Below are 25,588 nucleotides of genomic sequence, written 5' to 3' on the forward strand. Positions count from 1 at the left end.
GGTGAAATGATTGTGACTATAATATTTTACAACGAGGGAAATTCTTAAGTGAATAGGGTATAGAATAATTGAAAGTCTTTTTCCAACCAGTTAAATTTTTGGAAACCAAATTATCAACATGTATCAGGTGATAATCAGTCATTTTTACCTTGAAACTAAGGGGAGAAGTGAATCTTTAGAAATGTCAAGTGACCAAACCAGTATGTGCAGAAATTAACTTTTTTATTATATATCATATAATGTAGTAGTAAAGTTTGTTTGAAGTGCATGAATAAAAAGTTAGTGAAATTACAGGAGGAACAATCTATATAGCAATAATAGGTGCATTCCCTGTGCATCTGAAAGAAAAAAAAAGAGTTTTCACTCATTTTGGCCTAAAACTTAGTGTTCAGGTTCCCAGGATTCTGACATCAGAACCCGGATAACGCTGATTAGAACCATAGGGGCTTTACAATAAAAGCTAAAATATTGACCATATGATGGCAAAAAGTCTTATTTTGTGGTTATCTGATTCTCTTCTAGCTACTCTCTGATGAAGTTGGTGGCGCTGTAGAGGAGGACCGTCGCCTCCTGGACGAGGACCGGGACCGCTCTGCGTTGTACGTGACGTGCTTGTCGTAGTTCTCCATCTGAGCCTCAATGAAATCTCTCTGCTGCTGCCTGATGGTCTGGCTGATGAGCCCAGGGAGGGCGTGGATGCTTCCGATTAAAGTCTCTAATTTCGTTTCTAGAGTAACAATCCTCTTCTCGAAATCTTCGCTCCTTTCGTTTAGGTCGGAAATCATGTCATACATGATATTCTGGGTCTGGAAAACAGGATTGAGAGGAAAAAAGAACAAAGAACTAAGGTTTAATCACTCTGGCCCTGGAAGCAAACTGTCAACTCTCAGCGCATGAGACTGGTCTCCTTCAGGTGAAATCAAGCGCAACGTTGCGGGGGTGGGGGGCGGGAGCATCCGCAAACTGGACATTTTATCTTGCAAGGAAAATTCTGTATGTCTGTTCAATGCCAGGGTTTAGAATTGTACTACCTAAACCATTAATTTGACCCAGTTACAGTTACTGTAGGTGCTATTCCCAATGGTTTCTGGTTGTATTCAGAGAGACAAACGGTGTTTTGACAATATTTATGTATATATTTTAATGGTTACAAATTTTAGCACATTGAATTCATTTTGTAACATCTAACACTTACTAGGGTAAGGCTAATTTTTAAAAACAAGAGACTTAAAGAAAAACAATAGTATGAATGGTATTGGGGTGTGGCAGAAATTCTGAGGAAGGAATGCGAAGCTTAGGACAAAATGATTTGACTACATAATTCAGGAACTTAAAACTGTAAAAAACTTCTGATTATCATATGCTGTTCCATGTTTAAAATTATGATTCTCCATGGGTCAAAGAGTATTTTTACAGATAATCACTAAGGGAATAACAGTTGGAGATAGTAAAGTTACCAGGCTACCTTGCTGGCAGTGGTTTCCTCAGATGCTAAGTGGTTTCAAATAGATGTTTTTGGCGTCCTAGTGAATTCTGCAGTTGATTGTCTTGACCAGACAGTGTTCATGACTCTGACTCCCAATATTTTCAATAGTATCCCAGACACAAGAAAAGAGGACCTCAAGGCTGATTGGCACGGAGGCAAAGAGGGAAGCAGGTGGCCAAGAAGGGGAGAATGGGAATGTTAACCTTAGGTCCGCGCAGCCTTCCAAAGCCTCAGTCCCCTTTGACTAAGCCTTCCCTCCTTTACCTCATTTCCCTTTGCAATATGTGATCTTACACTGCTTAGCAGTCCTGTGTAACGCCCTCTTAATGATGACAAATAAACTGATTATGTAAGGAGGTTACTCTTCAGAACACAGGCAACTAGTTTGAGTTTGGCCATGGAGATAAAACACATCAACTTTATTTTTACTATGTAGTCTTGAGACTATTTGAGCAATATTCATTCATTCAGAAAATATGGAACCCTCATGGCATGGACAGGCCAATGGTCATAATAATAAGCACTAAAGAATTAATTTGAAAGAAATAATATCTAACCTTACAGATATACACTTGAAGTATATAAAGTAAAATTATATAGCTATTATACATAATAAATATTATACATTATAATATTATATATAGTGATATGATATGTCTATTATTTCCTAGTGATATGTTTTATTGTTTTCATAAAAATAACTAATTTCTTTTATCATTACACATAGGAGTGATAAAAGAGCCTGTACCATCTTTGTTCTTGACATGTCCAAGCAGGAGTCATATGTAAATATGAATATTAATCAAGGATGTCCTTGAGCCTTTTGTATGTGTGCATCCCAGGCTTAAATGCATGAGACAATATACTCTCCTAGAGGTAAGTCACTAAATACTTCACTTATCATCTTCTATTTATGAGATCAAATATTCATCTTCAACATTTATACAATATGTGCTATTGATATATAGTAAAGTGAATATAATTTAGATGTGTTATTTTATGAGACTAGAAAAAGTATGTGTGGATTTTATAGATTATACTTGAGGCTTTACAAACGACATACCTGATTTATCAAACAATAGAACGTACAGGTCCTGTTGAGAACTGCCTCTTTCAAAGCATTTGTGTTAAAAGGCTGAATACTTACAAAATGCTATTATAATCTCACCTTTAGAATTAGTTCAAGAAAATGCAATGTTGTGATTATTGACAAATACTCATATTTTGAAAGTGGAGTTTACTTGGAAGAACAACCAAAAATCAACCAGACACACCTTATAAATGTGGCAGAATTTGGGAACTATTAATGTACTTTTAAAAAGAGAAACAATTTTTAAATTGTGAAATGGAGAAAGAACCATAAATTATTAAAAAATTACTTTTTTTGAAAGACAAATTTTTATGTTATGTTATAATTTCTGGTATTTTATTAAAATTCAATTTTACATTCTTCTGAGTTTACTTGAAATACATTTAGAATTTTTTATTGATGAATCTTACTTAGTCTCAAAGTTCTGTTCTCATAGGGATGAGACTGAAATACAAATAAGAATCCCAAAGGTGCTGTCTCATATTCTACTTAAATTTCTTACTGTGCATCCAATCATTGCAAGTATACAAGCTTTTAGAATGTGGTTGAATAATGTACATAGGCATGAAAAGAAGACATTAAGTAAGAGTTTTAAAAAATTCTGCTAAGCTGGACCACCATTTTAGGGCAGTTGATTGGCTGATTTCTTAAATAAATTTGGGGTGGCTTCCTGCAGAAGCATTACTAGTTACGGTGCCACGGTTAACTCCAACTGAGGCGCACATGAGGGCTGAGGCCCCAAGCTTACCTTTGCCAGGTCCACCAAGGTATTTGCTTGGTCATTCAGTTTCCTCTGCTCCATTTTTACACTTCTTAATCTAAAAGACAGAATCTGAAGTCAGAAAGATTTCTTTCTGTCTACAACTATCATACGCCTTCCAAAGAGCATGCACAAAATTGACAAGAGCAGTAACTGCATGGATAATGCCTTGAGTATCTGGGGTAGAGTCCAAACTAGTTATGTATCTGGTACAATGAGAAGCATGCTTCCCCAACACCACAAAAAGGAAAGGAGACAGAGAGTAAGAGGTGAGGTGTCCATAGGACAACTATTCACCAGGTAGTTAAAGTTGAATTAAGTAAGAAAGACTCATAAGGATTTAACCATATGAGAAAAGCCAAAACATTCCTTAAAGCCCCAGTATCGTGACAAATAGACATAGGAAGAAATATGCAAAGCAACTGGAATTGCATCAATATTGGAGCAGTAAGCACCTTCCTATGCCTACGTGACTAGATACAGGTGTTAGCCCTGTTTAGTCTGAAATGGATTGGGTTAGGTATTTGAACCTGATGAAACACAGTGATAAGTGAGATTCTTATTAGCAAAAATAAAACTTTTATTCAACCAGCAGCAAGATAACTCAAAACACATGATTCCCTTATTCTTCACTTGACTTTTATCTTAAACTGCCACTGAATTTGAAGAGAAGCCAGACCATTTCCTTGGGAGAATTTCTTTTAATTTTGATTGTACATAAAAGTCAGAGGACAATTAAAGTGTCTGACAGATGGAATCGTTACTTGTACAGTTACTTTTAGATACTTTTAAATACCATTGCATATATCTGATTGACAGTCAAAAAGCCACTGTTTAAAAAAAAATCTTTCTGTCCTCGCTGGTGTGGCTCAGTGGATTGAGTGCCGGCCTGTGAACCACGGAGCCGCCTGTTCGATTCCCAGTCAAAGCACATGCCTGGATTGCAGGCCTGGTCCCCAGTAGGGTGTGCGTGAGAGGCAACCACACATTGATTTTTCTCTCCCTCTCTTTCTCCTTCTCTTCACCTCTCTCTAAAAATAAATAAATAAAAATCTTTTAAAAAATCTTTCTGAATGAGAATTCTTAACTATTCCTTAATTTATTTACTGTAATAATTTAACAAATACTTAATTCAGTTCCTGCTATATTACCAAGAAATTAAGATCTTCCAACAGCAACAAAAAGTGTTTTATTGTTCTTTAAGCCAATAATTCAAAGCTTTGCTCCCAAAGAGAAGCAGGTCTCTCTGGGCTACCTAGTGGGAAAAAAAATCTATCTATCTATCTATCTATCTATCTATCTATCTATCTATCTATCCATACACACATGCTAACCTTAATACCTTGATGATGAATCATTTTACAAAATACAGTGGTAATGCTAGAAAGAATACTTTTTTATTATTTCCCAGTTTAAATTAAAGATACTTACATAGAAGGAAAAAAATTCACAGGGCAAGATTTTACTGCCAGGGAGATTTCTGTAACAAATGTTCATAATGCTCAGTGATTTTGTTCTGAAACTAGGGTATCCAATATGTCACCAAATCTGCTCTACAGTGAAGATATAGTTCCTTCTGCCAGTGAGTTTAACTGACACCTGCCTACATCATGCTCTTTAACAATCTAAAAAACAGTTTAAGGTTGTAACTTGTCTCTGCGACTGTGTGTTTATTAGAATAAAATGGCTCCTTTTTGTGCTATTATAGAGATGGAATATGTTCTAGTCTAAAGAAATTTGCAAACATAGATTTAAATCTAATATGTTGTTGAAAAATGTTTCCCTAAGTACTTACAAGGGCTACAAGTCTTGATGTATGCCTTTTAAAAACAAACCCAAAACAACCCCATCCCTCCAAAAAACAAACAACAAACTTTAAATGTGTGAGTCACTATAGAGAAGTATATCAGAGAGAATGTCAGACATGGAGTCCATCCTCTCCCTGGCACTAATTTGACCATCAGTTTCTTCATGCATGAAATGAAGTGAGTTAGGACAGTGTTTCTGAAGTGCTGGATTTGTACCCAGAGGTGTTCTTAGATGACTAAGTGATACTCAAACAGGACATCAAACAATACTAGAACAGATGGAAAGAAAGTAATTCCTGTTGATTCTCCTCTAATTTTCTATTATTATAAGAAAAAGGTCTCAGGCTGGTCCTATACTGTTTTTATCTTCTAACACCTGCTATCTCCTCCTCAAAAAAAAAAAAAAAAAAAGATAGAGAGAGAGCAGACTTTCAGCTCAGAGCTTTCTGGAGACAACAGCCTGTGGCCAGAATTCAATACCAGTGTTTCAACTGTCATTTGATATTACTATTATCTCTCTTTGCTGGGAATGGTATATTTTTATCCATTTGTGATAGGGATTTATATCAAGCTTTCTTTTCAAATTTAAGTAAATAATAGTACAATTGGCATGTAAATGCCTGAAGTTTGGGATTACCTGACCAGAAGCCTCCAGCAACTCGGAAGTCCTGAGAAAGCCCTGAACTCAGCAGGTTTGGCGGAAGGGCCAGTGCTGATCCCTTGGCTGAGGGGGGCACATCATAGTCCAATCAATGGGGCCTAACTTGCCTCGTCTGGGTTACTGTATTATGCTTCTGACAGTAGAATTTTGCCCATTTTATTTCCTACTAGTCTAGAAAGCTGACCTAGAGTAGCCCTGTTTGATTGGAATCCCTTTGGCTCTCTGCACTGAAATCTTCTCGCCTCGCTGCTTCTTAGACTGCCTGTGATGAAGAGCTGATAGAAAAAGCCTACTCAAGCTGCAGCTGCCAGAATAAAAGGTAACACGCAGATGTGTATTTTACTTTTTTCTCCCCCCAAAAGAATAAGAAACATATGTTGATTTCTTCCTTGTGAACTTCACTTATCACAGGAAAATATCATGATTTTGGATCACATTTCCATAGCAGCAATCAGACTACTAAAATTCACAAATAAAGAATCCGCTGGGTGCATGCAGCCGGGAGGAAACTCTGCAAATGTTGAAAGGAGCGGCTCACACAACTTACTTCCGAGCTCTATTTTCATTTTGTTGAAATAAAAAGACAAAACAAAAGAAAAGAAACTGTAAAATATTCTGGAACAAAATAACACAGTGTGGTGTTCAGTTGTGCACAGGGGGCTCGATTCATTGGCTGGAAGATCCTGTTAAGATTCTGCAGGATTTTGGTATATTGATCAGAGAGAAACACTATTCAATATATTGTCATGCCTCTTCCTTGCTACTATGCTTCCCTCACCTGAAAGCCCATAGTTTCCTCCAGAACTAGAGTTCGGAAGGAAGAACTTGTATAATGTCATTTTGGCCTTTTCGATACAGGATGTATAAGTAAATGATAGAAAACATTTTTGCCTAATAGGAGTGTGATGTGCTTAAAAGGACAATATTCTAAACGATAGGATTATAATGTTTTTCTTTTTGTTTTTTTTGAAGGGGTACATCTTTTCTGAGTTGGAGTTGTTTAGAAGCCCAGCTTCCTGAAAGGTAGGTAGTGCAATACTTTATGTTATTAAAATTATGTTTATTGAATTTCTTGGCTCTGAGACAAGTTATGTTGACTGATGGGTGTATAGTTGAAATAGAAGAATGATAAACTTTAAAGTTAAAGCTGCTTCCAGAAAAAGGGTGAAAAGTTATAGAAACACATTGCTTGGAGGCCCTAAGTGATAATCCAGAGAGACAGATACGTTACTGAGAAGAGGACACAAGCCTGCAGAGTTCACAACCATCGGAGACTGGAGAGGTCACGTGTTGCGGAGAAAGGCTATGAAGCTTGGAAAAGAGCAAGACTTGAAATAGAGTAGGTCTGGCAGAGAGGGAGAGAGAGCTACTGAAAAAGCTCTCAGGACAAATCAGAGAATAGGAGAGGCCAGGAGAGCTCTAGCAAATGAATTTGTAAATTTTTCCTCAACTAGCAGAGTCTATCTTTACCCAGTGCTGACAGACGAGGCTGGCAGGCTCACCGGGTGTGAACAGTGGGCAGTAAAGGCCTTGCCCTTAGGAATCGAGCCCTATGTGCTTGTCCTTATGACTTCACTAACTTAAAATGAAAGGTAATTATGCATGATTAGAATAAGCTAGCCAAATCAAGCCCATATAAATTTCAGTTGTATTTTTTCACAAAGTATAAGGTCCCTCCCACCTCAAAGGAAATCCATTAACCCCAAGACTAATTCATAAAACAATTCAGAACATTTCTAAGTTGCTTGAAGCTCATCTGCTTTAGAAGTAATACACTGCTACAGAAGAAACAGAATGAGAAATGTCTGAAAGAAGCAGAGGAATCCCATGTGGTTTCCTCTCTTAATCTACCCGAGAGAAGCATGCTGAAGGAGCCACGCAACCCTTGCGGTCAGCTTGATACGCCGGGAGCAATACGCCAACAGCTTACGGACAGTTTTTAAAAGTAGTTCGCTGAAAGATTTTTTTCCCTAAGATTATGAAAAATTTCAAACCTATAGCAAAGTTGAAAAGATTATATAGCGAATAACCCTAAAGTGTCCCCAAAGTTTTTAGGTGTTAATGCATTCAGAACTTAACAGCTCTATGACAATATATAAATATAAATATAAATATATAAATATAAAAATAAATATAAATATATAAATACCTGCTATTTACACATGGCTATAGAATTATATTACAAAAAAACTGTCAAAGCACTTTAAAAATTTTTTTGTGATACGAAAATTTATCCAAGGCATCAAAGGCAAATCACATTTAATTATACATTTAATAGGTTACATTGACAGGAAGGGACACAGATACCATCTGGAGGAAATGGGATGTGTGGCTGCTGGATGCGTGGACTGACTGAATTCGCCCACTTCTATGTCATCTCACACCTACACAGGTGAGCTTTCCTTCTAATAGATTTAATATATTTTCATACAGGTTAGTCTGGGAACACTGAAAGTGCAAAGAATGACTTCTCCACAGCATACCATGAGTACCTCCTGCATGAATGTTAGGGTCGCTGGGGGGCTTGGAGGGCAGAGGAGAGTTGTGCCAGGTGACCCTCGGGGAAGAGACTTGTCCTCAGACAGGATGAAAGGCCTGATGAGAACAGAGGTGAAGGCTCAGCACCACTCAAGGGGCGCGCTGCCTTAGATCTAAGCTTCAGGGACTCGAGTGTTTAGGCAAGTGCCCCTAGGCAGTGGCATGCAGCAACAGAGGTCACTGTGAGCTCCAGGGAGCAAGCACTTTCTGTGAGCCAGACTGAATACGATGTCTCTGTGCTTTTCCCTTTTATTCTGTCCCAGACTTTAAAGGAGTATTATCTTGAAGTTCTAGCTTTACAGGGTAAAAGGCATAGTTGTGTGTCTAGCTGAGTCACAGAGCTAAAGGAGAAATGATGTCACTTTGGTGTTGGCGGCAGTGAGGGAAAGAGCATGAGTGACTAGCAGTGCGGGCCAGCTACTCCACCATGTGTGCAGTCTCCCTCTACTTTAGATCTCAGAGTCCTTGAAGTTTCTTTTCATTAAAAAAAGCTGCAGTTTCTATATAGTGTATATATGGCCATAATTACAGACATATTCTACATTTTCTGTGATACTTAGTTAAAAGGGGAAGTTGGTTGGACAGGTGAAAAGGTAACATGAATGCTTAGTGATTTCCCACAAAATATTAGTGCAATACTGTCTTACATACAAATTATCTAAATATATAAAATAAAAACTCCAGCCTCAGAGATTTCTCATCTGCAGTGCTAGTTAGCTCTGAGAAGACACATTTCACTGCATAGCCAAGAGCCCTGGTGTTTACCCACCTTTCCGCAAGTGCCTGGTAGGCTGCGTGAGGAAAGCCCACCAATGCGACCGTGTCTGCTCTTCCCCATTCAGAAATGGCATTAAGAGCAAGTCTGCATGGCATCGTAATTGACACCCACATGAATGTACTTACGGTAAGGATGCTGCCAGCCTGGGGGAGAAAGACCTGGTACTTTCGGGTTATCGGTGACACTTACTATATATAATTTTGTACTTTAAAGGTCTGTGATAGTAATATGGTATAACAATGAAATGGCATGAAAGACGTGAACTCTGGTGGTCTGGATAAAGTCAGAATAATGATGAAAGAGTCAGGGTCTACAGGAACTATAAAATCTATAATGAACACGTAGCATATAGAAAATCCCCCAAGTCCCGATTAAAACCTTATTTGAAAATTAAAGTATTAAATCAATTGTTGTGCTACCTTCATAGAAAGATGCTAAGCAGTATGTTAAAAAAAAACCCAGTAAGATCATAATATGTTAAATTTTTTCTAGATTTTGCAGTAGATTCAAACTAAACATCTTAGAGTAAACTGTATGAGTAAATAAGCTAAATTAAGAAATACAATTTTAACTGTAATTATATTGCTTCTAAAAAAACTGAGAAGACATTTAATTTCTCTCTCTATGTATATTAAATGACTATTTTCCCAATAATTAATGATTTTTAATCATACAAGAACTGACAACTTTTCTAAGGATTTTATTTATGAAATTATTAAATTGCCAAAAAATACTTCTGGGAACAGGTATGACATTTTCTTCCCCGCCCCCCATGAGAGAAGAATAGTCAAGTGCTAGAATTAAAACCTAGATATACAAAAACAAGACAAAAATGAAAATGGTACTTACTGATGAATAGCTTGCAAGAATTTTCGTTGATGTTTTCTTACTTTTGCATGATCTATTTTTTTTACTAGCTTTGTATTTTTGTAAATTAGCCATGTTTCCCTGAGTACATTGGCAGCTGCGTTTTTCACCTGTTAAGAAAACAAACAAACAAAAAAAACAGTTGATAATTCCACAGCAGATCCTTTGCAACTTTGCTGAGGGTCAAATTCTTTGCCCCAATGATCATTATAAGCTCTTAGCACTGTTTAGTAACTATGTCTCAATAAAACTATTTTGCATGAATCCATAGGTTTTAAAAAGTCCCTATATCTGTGTGGAAACAATACTTAAACTGAAATATTAGGGAGCTACTGATCTCTTCCTGGGCTAAACTCTACCCTATCAGGAACTTTCATTCAACCACCTTTTCTTCCCCCCCCCCAATCAAGAGGTGCTCATTCCTCTACCTTGTTTTGCAATTGTTCTCTTTGTGTTCTTCATTTCCCTGGAGAAAGGCAAAATGCCAGAAGGCCAAGGTTAATCTTGTCCTTTGTGGGCTTGTTCAGCATATCTGGCTGTGTACTACAGGAAGAAGGACATGTTTTCACTGCCGAATGTCCGGTTGTCTTGCAGACTGCCTCCGCAAACTGCACGCTTGTTAGCACGCTTTGATTAATTGGCAGAGCATCAATGTTGTCATGATGTTGTTGGTAACTTAAATACGCCGCATTTCAAATGGATGGGACAAACCCAAGGATGAAAGCATTGCGGTAACACTGCCAAGACCTAGTGCAGCCCATGGAGGGTGTGAATGCTTCTGAGAGGTATTCAATCACTTGTTTTCTTGATTAGCGTCTTTAAAAAAAAAAAAAAATCCTGCAAGCTGATAAAGGGCCCAGATAGGAACAGATTTGTTCTCTCCCTTGCTCACACTACAAACTTTGAAGACCAGAGCTTTCACTCGGCTTCTTGTTGTTAATTATTCTAAGAAGTTGTTCCATTTAATTCTTTTGAGTGATGCAAAGATGTTTCATAGAGAGGCCTGCAGGTTCATGGGGGGCTGGGTGGAGGAAAACAACATTTTAAGGAAGGCTGCGTGAGGAAAGCCCACCAATTTGTGTGGTGAGGAAGGCTGTCTGGTGGGGAAGACAGAACTATGAGCTGGGCTTGAGTAAGTTCTTGACTTTGCGCTGACCAAGTTCAGTCACGGGGACTAGCTAACCTTGTAGGACTTCAGTTTCCTCTTCATTATGTGAGGTTTGGGAGAATTATTATTTAAGTTCTTTTCAGCTCTTAGGTTTGCAATAAGGAGGAACCTTAGAATTTACACTAAAATTATGGGCCCATGTATATATGTGTATTTTTTCGTGTTAGCAGAGAAAGCATCTTTTTCCATTGTGCTGAGGTTTATTTTTGAGTGAAATTGTACCACTAGAACCCATTTTAAGAAAATGACTGGTTTCTTATAACTGCTTTTAGGAGTGTGACATTGATTGCATCCTCTGGATATGCATTAGCCTCTGCACGGACAGCATTCTCAAACCAACAGAAAAATGGCTGAAACATTGGAGGCTGAGCACCAGCAGCACGAATAACGGGCATCACCGCCATCCACAGTGAAGTTCAGAGGTGTTCCAGGTACTTCTTGGCTCTTCATTCTTACTGAAACGCATTTCTTTTCTTCACAGAGGGAGGAGTCACCTTTCAGGAGTCTTTCTCCATGTGACGCCTTTATGTCCTTTTTAATGCTAAGAAAATGGATGCAGCATAAGCTGTGGAGGGTTGAGGATCTGCTTTTTAAAAAGACTAGTGGGATGGGACTGGCCAGCACTGCCTGGGGTTGGGATAGGCCGGTCCCTTTTTGGAAGGAGGGCCAGCCAAGGGAGGTCTCAGCTCTTGTTAGCTGTCTTAACAGCTGTAGCTACCTGTAGGGGTCAGTAAGGGCCCTGGTGGTTGTCCCCTCCCTGACTCAGTCAGCCTGAGATACAGGAGGAACCTGGAACCCAGGCTGGTAAGGAAGCTAGAGAACTGGGTAAAAACTGATGAACAGGAATACAGCAGGTGAACATATAGCAATGTTTGGAATAGAACACAGCGATTGATTTTAGCTTGGATTCCCTTCAGGGTTGTAAGTGCATGAAACAAATAATTTATTGTTGTCTTATTATTTATTATTGTATTATTTTCCAGACAAACAACTGAAAACCTACTTTTGCCTCACCCTGTACAAATAGCAAAGGCCAAATTACTAAAGTCTATAAGCTTTTACAAAGGTGATTCAATGCTTGTTCTCTATGTATTTTAAATGATTCTCTTCAGGATGGTGGGGGAATGGCTGAGGGGAACAGTGGACCTCAAGTTCAGAGCTCAGTGGGACCAGCAATGCCTTACGTTGCAGTATTTGTATTCACTCCTGTTAGTTGACAGGCTGAAAGTGAAAATGACTCCTCATTCGAAAGTGAAGTTTCTATGGCTTCTTTTAAAACCTCTCAAACATACGTGTGCATTTATGGTGCAACGTCCCCTTTCTAATTCCCTAATAGGTTTTCAAATAGGAATTTAAACTCTTAAAGCATCCAATTTAACTGCTACTTTTCAAAACAGCAGCCACAAAACAGTTTGTCCCAGGATAGAAAAACTTATCCCCTGCCTAATGCTTAGGTGTGTTTCCAGTAGGTTTTCTCAGTCTCTCCTGGGTTGAAAGGGAGCAGCAGTCGGGAACACGACAGGGCGGGAAGCACTTCAGTACAGGTTTGAACTGTGGAGAACTGGTAGATGAAAGTGATATGCACACTTACAGGAAAAAACTAGGGAAGGAGAAGCAGATCCGTGCATTCGTGATCATTAGCATGTAAGAGAAATGGATCTGGAAGGAGAATGTCCTTTGTTCGCACAGAATTGAGAACCCTACAGTTAGTCATCTAACAGCGTAACCCGGAGCCCCTACTCCCTTTCCCAGGACGCACAGCATCAGGAACATAGTCAGTTTACAGATTCTTAGAGGGCAGGAGCCATGTCATGGATCTTTGTGTCTCCCTAGCTCAGTGCTTTGGGCTTAGCTGGTACTAAAGAAATGTCTACATGGTTAAATTTGTATCATAAACACTTCTATTCATGGACCGCAGATGCATATTTATCAGCCAAAGGCTCCTTCTGCCAAGAAGGTTGTACAGGTTAGAGAAGAGACCAAGGATGTAAATGGGTCAGTGCATTTCCATTTATTCATTCAACATATTTATTGAGTCTCCACCACATGCTACATGCCATGATAGTTTGTATGAGGGATGCACAGATATACCTCAAACATTTAGTAGCTTTAATAAGTCTAGTGCCAGTTAATGGGCCAACACCACTAAGAAACATAACTTATTTCCTACATTTCAAAAAATGAGGAGAGTGAGAGGATTCTTTCTTAACAAGGAAAGTTCTTTGCCTCCCTCCTCCACCCCCCTCTACACACAGAGCAAAAAAAGAAAATAAGAACATTTTTTCTGCCTTACTAATGCACAACTCTAATTCAAACCTTTTATCAGAAAAATTGTGAAAGGCTTTAAAATAATTTGGAACAACAAAGATGCTAAAAATAATTCAAACTATTAAAAGTAATATTACTTACCCAGATGCCTTAAACCCACTTTCATGGGTATAAAGGATATAAAATGTTATATTGCTGACTCACAGAAAATTATAAAATATTGAAGTCATAAAGTGTAACAATACTTCATAAACCACAAAAAGCACTTAAAGCTGATAGACTTTTAAATGACAATTTGCTTTGTTCAACCCTAAATGACACATATAAATTAGGCTACTCTTTAAAAGGCTAATTTGTTTATAGTGTTCTGTTTTATGTTACTGTGACTCTTTTTCAACTTGTACTGCTTTGTTTTTCTTCCTCTTGCCTCTCCCTTCAGAGACTTGCTTAAGCTCAATCCTTCCACCCTTCCCAAATATAAGGGGAAGGAACATAACCTCTGATTGAAGAAGCAGGACAGTTGTTTTTTTTTAAAGAACCATTTCTTTATAATTCATTTTTAAGTTACAGTTGATGTACAGTATTATATTAGTTTCAGGTGTACAACATAGTGATTAGACATTTATATACCTTACAAAGTGATCACCCTGGTAAGTCTAGTACCCATCTGGCACCAAATATAGTTATTACAATATTACTGACTATATTCCCTATGCTGTACATCCTTAGAACTATTTTTATACTGGCGATTTGTACTTCTTAATCACTTTCACCCATCACCCCAGCAGGAGAGTTTCTTGCTTCTCATTCTGAAAACTACAGTAAAATATTGCCACATATGCTGTGGGTAATGCTTCTAGAACACCTGGGACAAATGCAGACAATGCTACCGAGCCTGTGCACCAGGTGACACACGCTCTCAGAGACTCCTGCAGCAACTGCAATGGATGTGCTCAGGGCTCTAACCTTGCCCGCCCAGTTCTCCTTTAGACCAGGTGCGCAGGGCAGGGCGAATGTTGTGACAGTGGAACAGGGCGAAGCCAAGGGATCCATTCATTCTGTGTTTTAGCCCACTGGGCTGTGTCTCCAAGGACAATGTGGGAGCTACAGAGAGTAAATCTTCCAGAATTTCTGCTCACTTGTTAAGAGACACACACTGGAAAAAAAAATTATATAACTGCATAATAGCGTTCTTATTATGGATCTTATTGAGAATTCTTAACAGGATTGGAAACACCCACAGTGGACATTAATATGTATAATTATCCTTCGTGGTACATCTAGCTACTTTAAAAATTTTGTCAAGTTTCTTTCCAAAATGAAAGAATTCAGAGAGCTGAACTCCAAGATTTCTTCTTGTTTTGAACCTAAATGAAGGATAAGAATATATTTCCAAACACATAGCATGATAAGCACTACCTCTCTGAGGCGATAAGCTGCAAGCCCGTAAGATAGCTGGCCCTGTCACACTGAGCCCAGTGACAAGTTATTGCTATTATGCTTTCATTTTAAAATCATCAGATTGTTCTGTGTACATCTACCTATTGGCCTCTTTTCAATTGCAGAGTGTCATGTACACTTTTGGAATCATAGAGAACAATCTTGCTTCATGCTGGTGGTTGAGGCAGTCATACGGAGAAACAATTTCTGTATGATTGTTCCTCTGAAAATTTATATGTGGTGAATAATTTTTCATGGAAATTTAATTGTTCAGTTAAGACACACAATTACAATGAGAGGGTTGGAAAGGGACTTTTCTGCTTGGAAGGATAATCTCTTAATACTCAGATTGCTTTTTCTTCAGAGAGTCATATTTAGATTTTAGAATGTCTATGCTCACTACCTCTGTTGACCATCAGAAAACATGATTTTTTTTTCTATGCAGTGTTTCAGGGGATAGTTGAATTTTTCTCTGATAATAACAGGCTTGAATTTGTATTTTTTTTAAAAAATTTTATTTTATTGATTTTTGAGAGAGAGAAAGAGAAACATATGTGCCCTGACTGGGGATTGAACCCACCACCTTGGCATATCGGGACAACACTTTAATAAACTGAGCTACCCAGCCAGGAGAATTTGTAATCTTTTAGGTCCTTATTTACTCTTGGTTATTCCCCAGAAAGCATTCATTAATGATCATTCAGTATTTTAGACTTTTTATTTAAATAGTTAAAAATTATAAACAGGCCCATTTAGTCATTCCACAAATAACCAAATGGAATCAAGTTTCAAGTAAATGAAAGTCATTAAGTTGATTACTTTGTATAAAATAATGCAGAGAACTATAAAAAGAACTGTGATTTTCAAATATTGTCTTGACTATAGTATTGGAATGGGTATCCTAAGCCAGAAATTTACCTTTGATTCTAAGGCTATTAAAACATTTGTACCTGTACTTAGCGACATCTTTCCTATAAAAATGGCTCTGTCAGCAAGGCTGCTGGAGTGTCTTCTCAGACCTCTGAGAGTCTCTGGTCCAAAGAAATAATGCAAAGTAGCTACCTTTTTAAGTAGTAATGAGATAACAGAATTAATAGAGCATCAGAAGTATCATGGAGAATTTGAAACTAGAACAGTACTTCTTACTAGAAAAGCCCTTTACAAACAATCTGACTCATAACAGAAGATTATCTAAAGTATTGAATAAATAAGCAACAGAAAAGCTGTCACATCACACAACTTTGGCAGTTTGGGGAAATACGTCACATACAACCAAAGGAAGGCAAGCTAGATCCTGGATTCCTAGTCCTATAAGGGAGCCTGGACTTCAGGGGATTCATGGAGAAAGAAAACAAGTGCTCTCTTTTATTTTTTAAAACCAAGTAGGGAAGAAAACAGAGCCTTCTTCTGATTTGCTTAAAAGAACAGAACTATAAAGCATAACAGTCTCTGAGTCCTGGAATATGAGAGTTCAGTTCTTTATCCTCAGCAGTTGACATAGAACCCCAACTACATTAGGTACAGAGTATGTTTTTGTTAAATAAACTATTCTACTATTCCCAGGAAGGAGATTACAATAAATTCAGTACATGCAAAGATTATCTGCTAAAAGGAATTGTCTCAGTTTCCAGATCCTTGGAGAATAACAAGCTAAAGCAGTAGTTCTCATTGTAGGTGATTTTTGTACCCTTAGGGGATATTTGGCAACGTCCAGAGGCATTCTGAGTTGTCTTAAGTGTGTGTGGGGTGGGGATTTCTGCCGGCATCTAGTATGTAGAGGCCAGAATGCTGCTCAACAGCCAACAATACCCAAAATATGCCTGCACAACAAAGAATTACCCAAACTAAACGGTCCATAGTGCCAAAGCTGAGAGACCCTTAACTAAAATAACTAAACTAAAAATCCAGGCTGGAATGGGGAGATCTCTGAATTTCACAAAAATCTTCAATCAAAAGTAAATTATAGCACTGTTATACTGTAGATTTTAAAATCAAAGCCTTTGCCTTTTCAAACTCCTAAAATGCTTTAATAATGGATATAGAATATTAATATCCCAAAGTGAGTTTAAAGAAATTACATACATATTTTCTTAAGATAAAACTAAACACCTGCTTGTGAACCTGGGGGAAATCAGCTTAAACATGACCATTGGTTTTCTAATTTGGGATTTTGTCACTTTTTTATTTTACTGTTGAAAGGACTTATATGCACATATATATGGCGTTTTAAAGTATTTTTCCTGCCTAATGTCTTAAGTGTGGCATCAACTTAACTGTGAAGGAATATAGTGTATAATCTTTATGGTAAAATTATTTGGATTATACAAGGGACTCTATGGAAGGATTTTTTGGATATTCTATAACTTCTGCCTCTTACGTTGCATAGCACAGAACTCATCCAAACAAGCACATGATGAGATATACTAAAATATCTGCATTAGATGTGGACTAATAATCGAATATGTATATATTTTCGTTCCCTAGTAAATCTTTGAGAATGACAAGAACTGTAACCTTCCATTCAGCTTCTCCATCTCTACTGGGCTTTTCTGTAACGTTTAGAAATGAACTTAGAGAATGAATTCAGGAGTTGACAGAAAATTGTGTAAAGATGTTCCAAAGAGGGAAATGCAGTAGAAAAGCCTCGCATCTTCATTGCTTTGATCATCTAGAATATATGTGGACCTACTAACTGCAATGAGACAAGTCTCAAAGTAGTGTCTGATAAGTAAGACATAATTTAGCAAGGCAACTGGAATTCACCTTTCCATTTTATAAATATTACCCAAATAAATAAAATGTACATTAAAGTGACTGATCTATTAGGAAATATTTTACCAAATTAAAAAAAACAACCATCATTACTTTTATACACAGAACCACAGTCAAAAGTGAGTAAAAACATTGAGAATTTGAACTCTGCTTGAAATCTCTATTGATTCTCTTATGAGTGAAGTTACCAAATGACTCTGTATTTTGTTATTTTAATGACAGTCTGATTAAAATCTACTTTGGGATGTGGTTACTGGTGTGTAGCAAGAATACCGGTATGAAGCTATAAAATAATTCCTAGTTATTTCTGGCTTTGCTATTTTGATATTTCAAGTGACTATAAAGAGAGGCTAAAAATTTAGTGTAATAAAAAACTTTTTGTTCTTTTACCTGACTCTGAGCAAGTTACCTAACCTCCCTGTGTTTTGGCTTCCACATTTAAAAACAGGCATAAGACTAGCACTTCCTTCATCAAATGTTGTGAAGATGAAACAAGTCTACACACAACACCCTGGGAGCAGTGGCTGGCACACGGTGAGTGCTCTGCAACTGTGTGATTACTGTTTTCCTTTCTTCCTTACATTTGGACACTGATCTCCCCTCTAGATGTTATAAGCTATTCTCAACAAAGAGACTATATCTGCCCCTATACTTTGGAGTCCTAATCATTAGAGTTTGTTTTTGTTGTTTGTCTTTGCAACTCTAGTCTTGAGAACATTGATGGGGTAATAGAAGCTCAGTAAAATATCTGTTCAGTCACCTTCCCATAAAATTTCTGTACTACATTGGCAATGCGTTCAATCCAATATTGGCCTCTTCTTGTATACTGGAAACTTAAATGTTAAGAATGCCTATTTTTATCCTTGAGTAAATACCAGGGTTGTCCAATTACTTCCTAATTGACCTAAAGTTAGGAAGAGTCAAAGTATGAAAACATGGAATTGATTCCAAGACTACCTTCACTTTTAAAAGCATGTCATTTTATCTTTGGAGGTCAAAATAAAAAGTATATTACCCAACACTGAAAAAACCCACAACAACATTGCTTTTGAAGATTCAGGGGTGGAGACTTACTCTTTTCGTCAGCTGAGTATCCATCATGAAGTTGTGCACGTGCTTTTCTGCTTTGGTAAGTTCTAGCTTCCTTGCTACTACAGCTACCACCAGGGCTGTGCAACCAGCACCCTGAAATCCAGGAGAGAAGAGAACCCCAAAAGATTATTTTTGGTCTCAGCCACATTAGAAAATGTTTAACACCAAGTACATAAGTATCTGAGGTTAAAAAAAAAAAAAAGCTATAGTATTCAGTATCTTCAATAAATACTATACAAAATGCATAGTCAGCATGCACTGTGCCTTTATATTGGGTTTAAAAAAATACTTAGTTCACATATGTTAGGAACTAATACATGATGTGTGAGTCAAACACATTTTAATTATAAAATAGAGATGGTAAAAAAGCAACTTGCTGCATTTTCAGAGACTTCTTAAAAGCAGTAAATCAATCACATATCTCTACATATAACAGGAAAAAATAATCAATGAATAAATTAGCATAAGTGCACAGACTAAAAAGAAGAATTGCCCAAATATAATATTCCAGAATCTTCTCTCAAAATCAGACAAGCAGGTCTTTGGGCCAATCAACTGCAACATACCAGGAACGAAGAGAGATGCATTGTACAACTTCAATCTGTCCTACACACATAACAGAAAGACCACAGTGATCTGAAACTGGACAACCGATATGGGAAATGCTGAAGGTAAGAGAGAACCATGCTTCTATTCTAGGGTTTGACCAGCGCTAAGAAAGGTACAAGCTACCTTTATTTTGAAAAACAGCAACAGCGGTCCTTTATGAATTATGACCACTGTGCCGGTCTCTGAGGAAGAGATGTGTGACCCTGCGTTCGTGCCCCAGAGATGACGGTCCTCCTGCTCCATGATCAAAGTGCACCCACCCCAAGTCATGAGGTATAGGCTCTTCTTGGCCGATTACACACTGGGTCAGGAGGCAAGGCTGGGGCGCTGTGGGAGAGCGGAGGCCAGGCCACGCTGCTGCGGCCACTTCACCGACCCTGCACACAGCCGGCCTACTGGCAGGGGAGGGGCCCACTGAGGAGCTACCACGGGTGCCGTGAAAGGGCAGTCCACAGCTCCAGACAGAATCGCATCCTGGAAGGACCGCACAGCAGTAGGGATTGCCAAGCTGTCGCAGTGGACAGATAACCATCAACAGCAGCGTTCAGGCAATAACCCACTGAAGAGGGGGGCACAAACAATGAGATGCTAGCTACACTACCTGTGTCTCTTTCAACAGACTTGAATCTTTATAAACTAATTTATAATAGCATCCCCTTTATGTTAGTCAAAATGGTAGGATACTCACTGCATAGCCATCCAAGAGAGTCTTAAACTCCCATGCAGTAGCAGCTTTTCCTCATTACCAGTAGGTCTAGACATCACTAGTTATAATAGCAACTCTGTACCTTAAACATGTAGTGGTCTACATCTTAAATATTTCATATTGAGGCATGGTTATTACTTACAGCATATCCATCACAGAGTGACTGTATTAAAATTTTATTTCTTTAATATTTAAAGACAATATAATGTTTAAATAAGCAAGTTAGAAAACTTTATTTGTAATTTGCTCCTAATTTTTTTTTTAAGGGATCCATATTTGGACAACTGAACAAAAGTGAGCCCAACTCTGAAAAGAGGTTATCTCTCAGGGGTTGAAATGTCAGTAACATTTTATTCTTTGATTTTTTTCTGTATAATATACATTTTCTACATGGTGGGCAAAAGTAGGTTTATAGTTATTCATATGGAAAATAATACAATAATTAATAACACAAGAATAAACTCACACACAACACTACTTTTGCCCCACCTGGCATTATAAATACATATTACTTATACAAAAAATTAAACATTTAAAAAGCAACTATTTGTGGTTTTAGAAAACATCTAATCTAACCTTTGCATATCTTTATTAATCTTAAAAATACAACCCAGATAAATGAATTTTCTTTATGAGTCATAATCATGTTTTATTATATAATTAATAAATGTCATTTAGTTACAGACTGAAGAAGGACTTTTTGGGCTTACAACAGATCTGGCAGAGGGGACAAGAGTGAGAATAAAAGAAAATAAATACACTTGCCCTGTCTTATTACAACCTGATAATTATGACCATGGAGAAATGGCCTTACTGAAGAGATGAGATTACTTAAATACACTATTTTCAGAGGGCTGGAATGTCTCCTTCCATCTAGCTCTATGACGAAATCAGCATCCTCAGCAATGAAGTGATACTGATCAGGTGGCTCAGAGAAAGAGGCTAGACGGTATTGAGACATCATGTGGTTTAACATCTGATTTTAGAAATAAGACAACTAAGACAAGTAAGTGATTATACAGTTGTGAACTGTAATTAGCACTGATATATCTCCCCTCTCCTTTACCTCATCTCATACTTTTACCCATATTTTTATTTGTGGTCATTTCCGTATCTATGACATACTATGAAGCACTATATTTTAATGCAAAACAAGAATATTCATCTTATTTTATATAATAAACTCTCAACAGCATAAATGTTTAAAAATTGAACAATATGGTTAATTACCAAAGTAAATCATTTTTCCCACTCAAAAACTAACACAACTTTTAAACCAGTAGCTCTTAACCTTGACTGTGACTAGAATCACTTGGAGAGTCTGTGAAAATTCCAATACTGGGAGACTCCATGCCCAACCAATCAAATCCTAATCTCCAGGGCTAAAACCCAAGCATCAGAAATTTTTAAGGCTTTCCAGAGGACTCCAACAGTCACTGCTTTAAATGAAGAAGGATATGAAGGGACTATGGTAAACTCCTAACCTACTTTCTATTTTGAACAACAGAGTCAAAGCCTTGTCTCACAGCTGTTTTGGAAATGATAAATAAGGAGAGCACAAGCAGAGGATAGAGAGCACAAGGTCAGAAATGTCTGTGCTTGGTGGGCTGGCATCCTGATATTTTGTGTGGTGTGCAGACAATGGAAGCAAGGTGACTTTAGAGCTGGATACCAGTGAGGGAAAAGAATGGCCTTGGAAGCAGCTACACCTAATTTGTGGACTTTAAAACATCTGCCACAGAATCTAAATAGTTATGTTCTACTAATGAGGGGTTAGCCAGAATCATTGGCCACTCATGACGGCCATCTGTACCTACCCACTATATGACTTATCACTTGCTTGACAACAACAGCAGGTCCTTACATAATGTCATTTTGTTCAAAGTCATTTCCTTATCATGTTGATGAGAATAATATTAAGTTCCAGAGGAACTTAACTCTTGCTGCTTATATCAACTAGCCTATGGCAAGATTGGTTTTGTTATACGTGATTTCACTTATAGTCACAGAGCTTACAGATGATGTTAAGTGAGGACTTACTGTACAGGATCACCTGTTGCATGATGCTCCCAGGTACTCCTCATTCAGGGAGGCATGGGAGATTCAAGGGTAGTGATGGTTCCTGAATAAGCAGAGAATGTAAAAATCTGAGGGGCTTCTATCGCTATAAAGATAGCTATGAGCGGCAGCTGGCACTCTAAGTTGAATACTGTTCTCCCCTGGCAGGTGGCCACTGCTGAGATCCTTCTGGAAAGAGATCAAAATCCTAACAGGAGTGGAAAATCACTGGTATCAAGAGCCTTTGGAAGTCAATTTTTATTTGTGTTTATTTCTGGGCTCTATTTTTTTTTTTCTCCTGCTGCTGGCCCATTTCTTGCTGAGTGTTTTCTAGTTCACCAAGTTTTGTGCATTAAAATGAATACCTTTGTTGCAAACTGGAGAAGAAAGTGAGTCTGACAATTTAGTAGGTATTAAAACTATTACCTATATCCCTCATTCTGTTGTCCTAACTGTTCCCTTTAAATTGTACCTCAAGAGTCACTTAAGGAATTTAACCTTATAATTGTTCACACAAAGTATTTTACTCCTTATCTCTAAGCCTTACTTTAATTAGGGAAACCATAAATTCCCCAGGTTCTTAATAAATCATAAAAGAGTTTGATATTTAGATAGAATCAGGTTTCAAAGAACTTTTATTTTTTCTGATTTTTAGAGTTATGCAAAATGAAGCTGGCTCACCTCCAAAAACTTTCCAGGTTCAAGGTAAATTCCTGCCAATACATTATGATTACAGTAATTTAAGTAAGAGCGAGATGTTAATGTCCACTCAGTGTCTATTTCCATGACCATTCTGTTTCATAAAGTGAATAAGAATGAAAGTAAATATGCTTTCACAACATTTTTTCCAAAGCCTGTCATCATCACAATGGATACAGAAACAGTTGGGGCTAACATATGTTACTCTCCGAAATGAAGATCCATGTATGCCTTTAACAAGATGAGTCACATTCCGTTCACCAAAGTCAGAAAATGTATCTGCATTCCTTTTCTCCCATTTCACTTACGTTATTAGGAAAAGCTAAGGAAATCACTACCCTCACACTTTTAGATGCTCAGACAACCAAAAACTAAATGAAGAAAACACAGTGTGTTATGAAGCCAATATAATAAGTAGCCAAGGAAAATCTATACATTTTTAAAAAATTATCTTTCCTTCTAACAAATTAGATGTGGTAAGAGAGAGAGAGAGAGAGAGAGAGAGGAAGGTGGAGGACAGAGGCTGTGTCCTTAGAAAAGATAGTAATCATTAATGCTCATTACTAAGTGCCAGGCCAAAGTGAACTGACAATCAGACAGTATAAGCTAAAGTTGAATCCTAACACCTGGAAAGTCCTATATACTGGCAAATTAAAATGGAGTATTTTCTCCACTGTAACCCTCTCCATCATAGCACATATATTGTAAGTCATGTTGGTCCCTAGAATGTAAAGGAAGTTCAGGTCACTCATTTTCCCCAAGATCATTTATCACGTAATATTTCAAAATTTCAAAGTGGTGACATTTTTAATTTAGATAACCTGGTTATGCCAATCCTACAAATACTTCCAAGAATCATTTTAAAAACCACATTGGGATCAAGCTTTAATATCTTAAGACTACAAGCCCACAGTAATAAAAATAGCATGTTACTGGCCTAAAAACAGACACATAGATCAATGGAACCAAATAGAGAGCAGAAATAATCTCAAGCCTACATAGTTAATTCAACTATGACAGAGGAGGCAAGAATATACAATGGGGTAAAGAAAGTCTCTTTAATAAATGCTGTTGGGAAAACTGGACAGGTGCATGCAAAAGAGTGAAACTGGATCAATTTCTTACACCATACACAAGGATAAATTTAAAATGGATTAAAGACTTATATAAGGCCCCAAATCACAGAACGTAGAAGGAGACACAGGTAGTAAACATTTTGACATCATTCTTAGTAATATTTTTTTTTTTTTTTGCTATGTCTCCTCAAGCAAGGGAAAGAAAACAAATGGGACTACATCAAATAAAAAGTTTTGCACAGCAAAGGAAACCATAAAGAAAATGAAGAGAGAACAGATGGAATAGGTGAAGACATTGATCAATGATGTATGTGATAAGGGGTTAATATACAAAATATATAAGAAATGCATACTACTTAACACCAAAAATATTCTATTAAAAAATGGTCAGAGGACTTGAATAGACATTTCTCCAGAGACGACATATAGATGGCCAACAGACATATGAAAAGATGTTCATCATCATTAATTATCAGGGAAATGCAAATCAAAACCACAATGACATACTACCTCACACCTGTCAGAATGGCTACCATCAATAAATCAACAAGTTTTTTCAAGGATGTGGAGAAAAGGAACCCTTGTGCACTTGCTGGGTATTTATCTGAAGAAATTCAAAACACTAATTTGAAAAGATACAAGCACCTCTGTGTTCATTGCAGCATTTTTTACAATAGCCAAGACACGGAAGTAACCTAAGTGTCCATCAATAGACCAATGGATAAAGGAGTGGTATTTGTATACAATGGAATATTACTTGGTCATAAGAAAAAGAATGAAATCTTACCATTGCGACAATATGAACGGACCTAGAGGATATTATGCTTAGTGAAATAAGTCAGACAGAGAAAGACAAATACCATATGATTTCACTTACATGTGAAATCAAATAAATGAGTAAATAAAGGAACAAACAAAATAGAAACAAACTCATAGCTACAAAGAACAAACTAATGGTTGCTAGGCCTGGGGGTAGGGAAGATGGAGGAGTTGGGGCGATGGGTGAACAAGGTAAAGGGATTAAGAAATACAAATTGCTAGTTATAAAACTATATATATAACTATATGAGGATGTAAAGTACAGCATAGGGACTATAGTAAAAAATGTTGTAATAACTATATACGGTGCCAGGTAGGTACTAGATTTATTGGAGTGATTACTTCATAAATTATGTTAATATCTAAGCAATATATTGTATACCTGCAACTAATCTAATATTGTATGTCAAATGTGATTGAAAAATAGAAAAGTTTTTAAAAGCACACTGAAAAAAAAGGTTTTGATTCTTTTCCTTATTAAAAAAGGTATCTGGAAAAGATTCAACAAAACAAAATTTATAATATTTTTTGGAAATTCCAGAATACCACAGAGAATGGCTCTGCTAAAAAATTATAATGTTAAAAACACTCCCAGTATAAAGTAATTATCCTCCTGTGTATAATGGTTCCTAAAAGGTCAAACAAGTCTGGCAGCCAATTTATTAGATTCTCAGTAATTAAAATTTCTCAAAAAAATTGGAAAAAATTATGCGTTTTATCTAAAATACACCCAACTTAATGAAAAAACTTTAAGGTTAACTTTCATTTTAAAATATCAACTTGTCCTCCAAAAGAAAGGTAAAATAAGTATTTGTAACCATTGTCCATTTTTCTGTCCCTGGGGTTCACTGACAATATCCTACAACAATAAATATCTGTTTACTGCATTTGCC

General features: G+C 37.2%; 1 protein-coding gene across 3 annotated transcripts in view; it reads right to left on the reverse strand.

The window, feature by feature from the left end:
* Positions 1 to 253: 253 nt before the first annotated feature.
* The window catches only part of KCNN2 (potassium calcium-activated channel subfamily N member 2), a 141,694-nt gene continuing 116,359 nt past the window's right edge, over positions 254 to 25,588 (reverse strand). For 2 of the 3 annotated variants that reach the window (XM_054589952.1, XM_054589954.1), the window contains 4 exons: positions 18,711 to 18,821; positions 9,971 to 10,098; positions 3,325 to 3,394; positions 254 to 806 (listed from right to left, as the gene is read on the reverse strand). In XM_054589952.1, coding sequence (XP_054445927.1) covers positions 519 to 806; positions 3,325 to 3,394; positions 9,971 to 10,098; positions 18,711 to 18,821 — 597 coding nt within the window. In that variant the 3' untranslated portion in view covers positions 254 to 518. Of the gene's footprint in view, positions 807 to 3,324; positions 3,395 to 4,767; positions 4,817 to 9,970; positions 10,099 to 18,710; positions 18,822 to 25,588 lie in introns of all 3 variants that reach the window. The other variant, XM_054589953.1, reaches the window with a different exon arrangement.

This window comes from Pteronotus mesoamericanus, unplaced genomic scaffold (genome assembly GCF_021234165.1).
Source record: "Pteronotus mesoamericanus isolate MK-2021 breed Mesoamerican mustached bat unplaced genomic scaffold, CSHL_Meso_final scaffold_167, whole genome shotgun sequence".
Taxonomy (NCBI): domain Eukaryota; kingdom Metazoa; phylum Chordata; class Mammalia; order Chiroptera; family Mormoopidae; genus Pteronotus; species Pteronotus mesoamericanus.